General features: G+C 44.5%; 1 protein-coding gene across 1 annotated transcript in view; it reads left to right on the top strand.

Annotated features, from left to right (window-relative positions):
* The window catches only part of EEF2K (eukaryotic elongation factor 2 kinase), a 62,576-nt gene extending 55,120 nt beyond the window's left edge, over positions 1 to 7,456 (top strand). The window contains exons 17-18 of the mRNA XM_040458798.1: positions 2,302 to 2,480; positions 4,263 to 7,456. Of these exons, the coding sequence (XP_040314732.1) occupies positions 2,302 to 2,480; positions 4,263 to 4,372 (289 nt within the window). The 3' untranslated portion in view covers positions 4,373 to 7,456. The remainder of the gene's footprint in view (positions 1 to 2,301; positions 2,481 to 4,262) is intronic.
* The last annotated feature ends 2,588 nt before the right edge of the window (positions 7,457 to 10,044 follow it).

Below are 10,044 nucleotides of genomic sequence, written 5' to 3'. Positions count from 1 at the left end.
GACCTGGCTGAAGTCGGACGCTTAACCGACTGCGCCACCCAGGCGCCCCAGGGGGCAACTGGTTTTTAATATTTATGTAGTTAAATCTGTCAACATTTGCTTTTATAGCTTCTGCCATAGTCATTTTCTTATTCTTCTTCCTCATTCCAAGCAGTTCCAGCCTCTTCCATTCAGAGACTATTAATTAAGGGCCAGCTCTGGGTAAGGCAGGGCCCCATATAGGCCCACATTTACATGTAAGGGGTTTCAACTTTCTCAGAAGTTACCATTTATTTTTTTTAATGTTTATTTTGAGAGGGAGAAAGAGCTCGCACAAGAGAGTGTGAGTGGAGGAGGGGTGGAGAGAGGGAGAGAGAGAGAGAATCCCATGCAGGCTCCATGCTATCAGTACAGAGCCCAACACAGGACTCAAACTCACGAACCGTGAGATTATGACCTGACCTGAAATCAAGAGCCAGACACTTAACCGACTGAGCCGCCCAGGCGCCCCAGAAGTTGCCATTTAATATGGGAAGGAAAATCATTGGCGATTCCAAGGCAAGGTGGGCACCCTAATCTCGGGGTGTAGGGTGTGGTGGGAGGCGGGCAGGGAGAGATTAGGCCTGTCCTCCTCTTTCCTGTTTAATGCTTTTGGGGCAGTTCTGCTTTGCCCTTCTGGACCAGGGAGGGTCAAAGCTGAGAAGGGTGAGATGATGTAGTTTAGTGGCCTCAGTCCACTGTTCAAACCCTAGTTTGTCAGGTCACCAAGAATTTTCAAATGATTTCCCCTTTTTATGAAATAAAATGGAATCAGTGTTATCTCCTGAACGCCATCCCAGCCAGCCACTTGTTTACGTTTATTCATTCAACAGACATTCAGGAAGGCTGAGCTATTTGCCGAGACCTGGGAATGCCGCAGCGGACACAACCAAGTCCCTGCCTTCTTGGAGCTTGTGTTTTAGCCAAGGGAAGCCATAATAAGCAACTGAATAAGTCAACAAGAGAATTACGGGATTATATGATCGAGGTCATCGTAGGAAATAGAGTGTTTGGGATGGTGTCTCCCAAGAGGTGACGTATGAGCTGAGGTTGGGTGGATGAGGAGCCAGGCATGGAAAGACTTGAAGAAAGAGCGCTCAAGCGGAGGGAGCAGCGGGGGCAGAGGCCAAACAGCAGACAGAGTCTGGCACGTTCTGGGAAGAGAAAGTGGCTCAGCCCGTCTGGCATGGGGGAGGTTAATGGGCTCTAAGATAGGGGTGGAGCCAGGTCGGGTAGGGCCTCAGAGGAGAGGCCAGCCAGTCATTGGAGCTGTTATTCCTGGCATATTTCACGAGACCCAAAGACTTTCTTATCTGCGTCTCTCTTTGCTCTTTCCTGATATGCTATAAATAGTTACTCACATGCTTCCTATTGTGCAGTTAGTACACCCCAAGAAAGAGCCCGCTGCCCTGTTTGCTTTGTATTTTATGTTGTTCAGATTTGGTTGGAACCCATGTATGCCCTTGGTGGCTTGGCCTTTCGTAGTAGGGAGAAAGAGTTGAGGGTGGAGGGGCAGAGCCAGAGAAAAGCCGGCTATTCTGGGGAGAGCCCTGAGTTGTGCTGGAGGAGCGCCAGAGCTGGCCAGCACAGACAGAGGATAAGATGCGGCTGAGTGACTGCTGTTAGCTTGGATGGTTCTGGAGGCCTTGAGAAAGGGTCCTCCACCCACCGCCTCTCCTACTCAAGTCATAGAGCAGATTGGCTGGGTACCAGCTGCTGCTAATGCTAGCCCATAGTGTGATTCTGTACAAACTAGGAAAATGCCCCCTTCCTCAAGATACGCTACGTCATCTGTTGGAAATTGTGTAATACATATACCAATTTTTTAAAATGTTTATTTATTTATTTTGAGAGAGAATATACCATGGAGGTGAGTGGGGGAGGGGCTGAGAGAGAGAGAGAGACAGAGACAGAGAGAGAGAGAGAGAGAGAGAGAGAGAGAGAGAATCCCAAGCAGGCTCCTTGCTGTCAGCAAAGAGCCCAACTCGGGGCTTGATCATGACCTGAGCCATATCAAGAGTCAGATGCTTAACCAACTGAGCCACCCAGGTATCCTGGGTAATATACCAATTTTGCTAGGGAAAGCTACTTGACTACTGTCTTAATATCTAAACCTACAATGTGAATGACACCCCTTAGATGTGGTAGCACTGGGTACCACGGGTCATGAGTCATAGGTGGTGGCCCCACTGGGATCCCTGACTTGCCTCTCCTGCTGATGGGTTTCCTCCCTCTGCCCATTGCCATGGTAACCTCCAACTTTTCCTTTGTATCTCCTGGAAGGTCCCGAGACTGGTCAGAGGCTCTGCGCTGGTACAACACTGCCCTGGAGATGACAGACTGTGATGAGGGCGGGGAGTATGATGGGATGCAAGATGAGCCTCGATACACGCTGCTGGCCAGGGAGGCCGAGATGCTGTTTACCGGCGGCTGTGGGCTGGAGAAGGACCCGCAGAGATCAGGTAGGGCCTGGCTGACCTGCCCCTGGTATGGAACAGGGAGGGACATAATTCCTGTCTCAGTGGGAATTATGGCAAAGGCAAGACTGAATCTCTTCTTTTTTTTTTTTTTTTTTTGAGTTTTTATTTACTTGGAGAGAAAGAGAGTGAGGGAAGGGGGGGAGGGGGGAAGGGCAGAGGGAGAAGGAGAGAGAGAATCCCAAGCTGTCAGCGCAGAGCCTGACTCAGGATTCGATCCCATGGATCCCGAGATCATGACCTGAGCCGGAATCAAGAATCAGACACTTAACCAACTGAGCCAACCAGGTGCCCTAAGACAGTCTCTTCTCTCACTGGAGGGGAGAAAGAGACATACCAGCCCTGCGTGACAGGCTGGATACCCATATGGTGCTGGTTTAGGAGGGGGCTTTATGGAGCTGGGATGCAAATGAACATTTTTATTTTAATGGTTATATATTAGGAGTTTGGTATTTTTGCAATTTTAGAAATTGAACTGACATTTTCATTACACAACAGTCACCATTTTTAAGTGCATGGGTCAGTGGTTTTTAGTATATTCATCATGTTGTGCAACCATCACCACTATCTAATTCCAGAACATCTTCAGTACACCAAAAAGAAACCTGGTACTGGTTAGCAGTCAGTCCCTATTTCCCTCTTCCTCTGTCCCTGGCTACTACTAACCTATTCTCTGTCTTTATGGATTTACCTGTTCTGGATGTTTCACATCAATGTAATCATACAGTATGTGGTCTTTTGTGTCTAGCTTCTTTCACTTAGCATCTTGTTTTGAAGGTTCATCCATATTGTAGCAGGTATCAGTACGTCATTCCTTTTTATTACCAAATAATATCCCATTGTATAGATACACCACATTTTGTTTATACATTCATCAGTTGATGTGCACACTATATATATTTTTTTTTCTGTTACATAATAAGCATACTGAACTCCTGATTTCATAGGATGAGCCTATATTTAACAGTTTAAAGTTTTTTTAAGGTGTGTGAAAAAAAAAACGAAGCCAATAAGGGGTACGTGGGTAGCTCAGCTGGTTAGGCCTCTGGCTCTTGATTTCAGCTCAGGTCATGATCTCACCAGTTGTGGGTTCAAGCCCCACATTGGCCCCTGCTCTGACAGCATGGAGCCTGCTTGGGGTTTTTTCTCTCCCTCTCTCTCTGCCCCTTCCTGTTCTGTCCGTCTCTCTCTCTCTCTCTCTCTCTCTCTCAAAATAAATAAACTTAAAAAAAAAAACTAAGCAAATAATAATGCAACTCTAAAATTCCTTATTTGAAATTTCTAAATCCAAAAAACTCTGAAAACCAAGTGTTTTTGTACACTTTGCACAAAGTTTCTTGGAAGCAAAAACCTCTCCAGAACTGACATGAAACTGTTAATAATCTTTATTTCTTCTATTTATTTCTTCCACTTTCATGCATTCCCTAATTAGGCCTGTAAAAATCCTCACCCTGATTCTCATTGGATCAAATGGAATCACACCCTCATCCTTAAGCGAATCACTGAGCTCATTGAGATGGTTTACTCTGATTGGCTGTGCCTAAGTCTGGATGTCTGATTGGCTATGTTTAAGTCCCTAAGGCGGTGGGAATTGGGAGAGTGTTCTGATTGGCTAGGCTTGAATCACCTGCCCACTCAGGTCAGGAAGAAGTCATTTGGGTTCTTAAAGAAACCTTAGGGTACTGTTCCCCGGGAGGGGTCTGGGTCATAGGGCTGGCAAAAACAACAGGTGGTTCACCTCTTGTGCCCCACTTTGCTCTCCTTCAGGTGACTTGTACACACAGGCAGCCGAGGCAGCGATGGAAGCCATGAAGGGCCGGCTGGCCAACCAGTACTACCAGAAGGCGGAGGAAGCCTGGGCCCAGATGGAGGAATAGCTTGCCAGGAAAATCACTGCCGTCCAGTCCCCAGCCAAAGGGCTAAGCGCAGGGAGGGGAGGGGGAAGACTTATCATTTATGGGGGTTTTTTTGGCAGGGGTAAGGGGCAAGTATTTTTAGTGTATTTTAAATCAACTTTTGTATTTCATTTTTTGACTCTTGAACGTGTCTTTGCTATTAGCAGAGACACTACAGCTGTCCCTTAGGGCATCATCTTGGGGAGTGGGGATCGAGAAAGCAGCCTAATGAACCAACATATCGTTTTGAGCTGCTTCTTCTGTTTTTTCTTTTTGGGTCATGAGATGTAAGAAAGTGCTTTTTGCTGCCATTAATGAAAACTGTTAGGGCTTTGGGCTTTGCTCACCAGCTTTTTCAGGCTGTACTGAAATGAAATCTTGGGCCCACAGAATTTGTTTCCTGAGTTGTGATGGGGAGGGTAGAGCTGCACATTAACTTTTCCCAGGGTGTATCTTATCATGACTTAGTGCAAAGCCTTATTTCAGAGCATTTGGATGCATGCATGGCATTGTTCTGTGGATTTAAGAGTGCACAGTATCAGGCCCCCTTCTGCTGTGGGCGAAGGCCTGCACGCTGGTTGTTGGCTTATCTTTTAATTTCCTTCCTGAATGCAACTGATTTTCTGGAATACAAGTTCCGTTTTTCAGCATGCTTTCTAGAGTGGGCCTTATAAAACAGGTTTGATTTTTGTATGCACACATTTACTACCTCTAACTTCTCCATCAGCTAGTGTGGGAGAGGGTGCGCCTCAAACCTTTTACATGTAAGGTCAGCAATTTGGAACCGGAGCCTTTCCTCCAAGCAGATAGATACTCCGCATCTCAGTGGCAGCATCCACAGTGTACCTGAAGTATCCGTGTACAGTGTTCCTCTGTGTTTTCTTAGCATCTGACGTTTATATGTAGAATCTGTTCCCCAGGCCCTCTCTTTGGTATTTTCTGCTTGAAACTGGGCTCATTTTCTTGTAAATTGCAGCCGTACTATTTCAGCCGCAGCCCCTTGAGATTTATCTCCGATATTTGAGAGTGAGAGGGCAAGAACTATAAACACTCATTAATTCCAGTAGTTTCCCCAGGGCGAGGCTGTGGCTCTCTGTCTTTAATGAGCTTTCCCTTTAAAAGGAGTAAGATTTAATATCAGTATGATTTCAGTTGGTGTATCAAATAGCAAAGAAAACACACTGCTTTGATCAAGCCCAAGTGCTAAAGCAGCCTCTCTCCCTTTGTTTAAAAAGGGAAACATAAAAATAAAAAAACAGAATGTGACATACAAACCATTCTTATCTGTCCATTGAAACAAGTCTTTCAACACAGTACTGTTAAGTGCTGTGGGGTTGTGAACCTCTGCAGCTGTTGGGTTCCAAAGTTCAGAGTGTGCCCTAAGGGAAAAAATCAAGCAGATTCAGGATGACCCTTGGAAAAATCCTTTAGACTACCTGTAAATTCCAGTATCCCTCATGTGTATGGATACACCACAACCAGCTTCCTTTACAAGTTGGGAGTATTCACCCTTTTTTTTCATTTGCACCAGACCAAGAAGTTGGCTTGCGTTAGGTTTTTTGTTTGTGTGTTTTAAACCAGTGTGTAGAGTTAAATTGCATGTGGTAAATGTTAAGTGGAAAGCAACTTTATTGTGACTTGTCTCTTACCTCTGTTAAACAGCCAGATAGTAAATACTTTAGGCTTTGTAGGTCATATGATCTCTGTTGTAACTACTCAGCCCTGCTGTAGTGAAGAAACACCCATGAGCAGTACCTAAATGAATGAGCTTGGCTGATGTTCCAAGAAAACTTTATTTACAAAAACAGCCTGCCTGGGCAGTAGTTTGCCGACTCTGGCACTAATCCTTGACTAAGAGTTATATAGTATGCCCTGAAGGTAAAAGCTATCTCAACTTTCCAACTTTGAGTGCTTAAAAACACAGGTTGTTGGCACAGAATAGGCCCCAGTAAATGTGTGAGCAAATGGAGAGTCAGCCCTAGTCACAGCACCTGATCTGTGGCTCTGATTCTTCCAACCAGTTAATGATTTGTCATCTGAATTGGCTTGAACTGTCACTCCTCCGTTTCCACCCACCCACCTCCATAGCCTTAACTCAGCCAGCTTCTCTTCCAAAAGGCTGGATGTATAGCTAAGCATATGCTTATTAAGGACTGGGGAGAGTAAAATGATCTGCAAGATGCTGAGATCCTTCTGGGCCAGTAGGAGGACTTATTCCACACTTAAAACCTGGTTTTGTGCCTTCTAAAGCTGGTTAAGGGCTTTTTTTTTCCCCCTCACAAATTCTGGGCATACAAAAACAAAAGACAACCCCAGTACATTCCAGCCCAATTGGGAAGTCATCAGAGAGCATCTTGAAGTGCAAGAAGCGGTTGAATGTCCAGGAGATTAACAGTCTGTGATGTAATCCCATATCTCTAACCGTAGATGGAGAAACCAAGGTTCCAAAAGGCAGGCTCTCACAGTGGACCCAGCTCATTAGTAGCTAGCTGCAGCTAGGATTTGAAAGCTGCTGTTACTTAGAGGATCCTGGGAATGAAATTTAAAATTAGACTAGAATGTAATATCCCTTCAGTTTTGCTGTAGGTTGTTTGTTTTTTTTTTTTAAGCAGGCTTTATGGATGTAAGAAGGAAAAAAAAAAAAAAAAGCCACACCCCAGTGCATCTGAATATCCCTTCCCTTCCCCTCACCTGAGGCACTGTGGAAATTTATCATCAAATGCAAACTTGGGGATCCAAGCCAGGTAAATTACCTTTGTTCCTATTTCAGTGATTTATTTTCCTTTCATCCCAGCACATTTGTCTGCAGTACTAGACATGATTTACAAATCAAATGTTTACAAAGGTACATGCAGCTTGTGTGGGGGGAAAGGAGACAAAACATGCATAATCTCTGCGTGGATTTGTCCCTGTTACTCATGTTTCTAGTCTCAAGGTAACTATTTAACCTAGCAAAGGTAGACACTGGGTAGGATCCAAAGAAGTGGCTTGTATCATCAATTTACTTTTGCATATGTATTAAGTTCCATTTTGTCTGTTCAAATAAAGTGGTTTCTTTCTTTCCGGTCTCAAATTCAAATGTCTCCTAGTAACAAGGAATGCAGTGGCTGCCTGGAGGGCTCAGGCCCCATCTCAAAGGAGCAGCTGTGATTCAGCTCCAAATGATGGTCACCATGGGAAGTGTGGGCCCAATGTCGCCCCATTTTCCATTTTTTCTATGGCTGCTGAAATTGGATTTGTTAATGCAAGGTCTCCTAATTTTTAATATTTCTAATAAATTCTAATTTTCTAAAAAAATGTGTCTGGATTTTAGATTTGGCCCATATGTTGTCCTTTTGCTTTAAAGTATGTGAACCTGGTTTTTTTTTTTTTTTCCTGATTTTTCTTATCCATAAAACAGAAAGAATAATCTTTACATTTCAGAGTGATCATTAGCCTCAGAGGAGATAATGCATGTTAAAGATGCTACGTGGTCCAAAACTTAAGAAAATCTTGGTCCCTGGTAGGATCATTTGGTTTCAAACTAATGTGTTTTTAACTTTAAGAAATTTGAACTGGGGCACCTGGGTGGCTCAATCGGTTAAGGGTCCAACTTCGGCTCAGGTCATGATCTCACGGTTCATGAGTTCAGGCCCCACTCTGAATTCAGGCTCATGAGTTCAGGCTCTGTGCTGACAGCTCAGTGCCTGGAGCCTGCTTCTGATTCTGTGTCTCCCTCCCCTCAGCTCCTCCCCTGCTCACACTCTGTCTCTCTCTCAAAAATAAATAAAGATTAAAAAAAAATTTTTAAAAACCCTGAACTCATGCCTAGTAGATTGAAGTCACACACTTAGGTCCATTTGTTCCTGAGTCCCCACTAAAATGACAGGAAAGAGATTTTCTTCTTCTTTTTTTTTTTTTTAATTTTATTTTTCAAAAACGTTTTATTTATTTTGAGAGAGAGTGCAAGCGGGGAAGGGGCAGAGGGCAGAGAGAGGAGGACTGAGGATTCAAAGCAGGCTCCGTGCTGACAGCAGTGAGCCCCATGTGGGGCTGGAATCCACAAACTGGGAGATCATGACTTGAGCCAAAGTCAGACGCTCAACCAACTGAGCCACCCAGACGCCCCAGGAAAGGGATTTTTTTTAATGGCATAAGCCAATGAGTCTGGAAAGCAAAGGGACTGTAATTGAATTAGCGTGTAGAACCCTGCTGCCCCCAAGGGCTGAGAAATTGGCACCAGGAACCTCTGGAAGGGGCAAGGGGAAATAAAATGGGGCTAAAATAGAAGGTCAGTTGGAAGACTTAAAGTATCAAACTGCTAGACCAGCTCACCTCCCCTGTGTGGCCAACCAGCTGCCTGTCTGTCACCCTGCAGAGGCCTGGGATGCCAGGTGTGGTAGCGTCTGGTTCTCTACAGAAAAGAGGGTTAAGTGGAAGTTTCCATATTGGAGGTAGAAGCTTCACTAGCCACCTTTCCCCCTCTATGCTCCCAGGCACTGGCCACCTGACTGACACTCCTGGCAGAAGGCAGACCATTGGAGAAATCTCTACGGAATCTGAGATGAACTACTCCTAGGTACTGCTCCTAATGAAGCAGGCTAGAGGGGAGCACCTCGTGGGAGAGGCCACAGCCACCAGGCCCCATCCACATCCACAGGAATTCCCAAACTATTCAGCCAGCCAAAGATCCATATGTAAGGATCCATAAGCATTTCATACAAAAGACACCAGAACAAACCAACAGAAGAAACCATCTTGGAGGAAACAACATGCAGGAAGAAGGAAACCTTAAGAAACAAAAAACTATTATTCATTTCCTTAGATAAGATATTGCAGGGGCGCCTGGCTGCCTCAGTCAGTGGAGTACATGTGACTCTTAATCAGGGTTGTGGGTTTGAGGCCTGCGTTGGGTGTAGAGATTACTTAAAATCTTGAAAAGAAAAAGATAATTGCATCCACAAAAAGAACAGGTGCACTTCTAAAAATTCACACAATAGGAGCACCTGGGTGGCTCAGTCGGTTAAGCATCCGACTTCGGCTCAGGTCATGATCTCATGGTTCACAAGTTCAAGCCCCATGTGGGGCTCTGCTGACAGCTCAGTGCCTGGAATCTGCTTTGGATTCTGTTCTCCCCCTCTCTCTGCCACTCCCCCACTTGTACTCTGTCTCTCTCTCAAAAATGAATAAACATTACAAAAATAAGAATTCACACAACCAAAGAGCTCTTGTAAATTAAGTATACTCTTACAGAAATTAGTAACTTAATAAAAATTGTAAAATAATGGACATCTCCCAAGAAGTGGAACAAAAAGGATGGAAAAAGTGAGAAAATACTAGAAGTCAGAGGAACAAAGTGAGCTGTACAACTGTTTTACAATGGAACATTTAAAATTGTCATCACTTTTGCTTTGTGGAGAAATTAGCTAAGGACAGCCCAAGATTATATGTGTGTAGTTTTTTGTTTCCTTTTTAAGATTTTTAAGTAATCTCTACACCCAACATAGGGCTCAAACTCACAACCCCATGATCCAGAATTACATGCTGTACTGACTGAGCCAGCCAGGTGCCCCTGTGTGTATACTTTTTTAATGATCTTTTCCTTGACCATTTAAAATTTGGGATCAGGGGCGCCTGGGTGGCGCAGTCGGTTAGGTGTCCTACTTCAGCCAGGT

This window comes from Herpailurus yagouaroundi, unplaced genomic scaffold (genome assembly GCF_014898765.1).
Source record: "Herpailurus yagouaroundi ecotype Mexico unplaced genomic scaffold, PumYag 222, whole genome shotgun sequence".
NCBI classification, from domain to species: Eukaryota; Metazoa; Chordata; class Mammalia; order Carnivora; family Felidae; genus Herpailurus; species Herpailurus yagouaroundi.
Note: the sequence above shows the minus strand (reverse complement) of the source record. Positions and strands in the feature narration are given on the sequence as shown.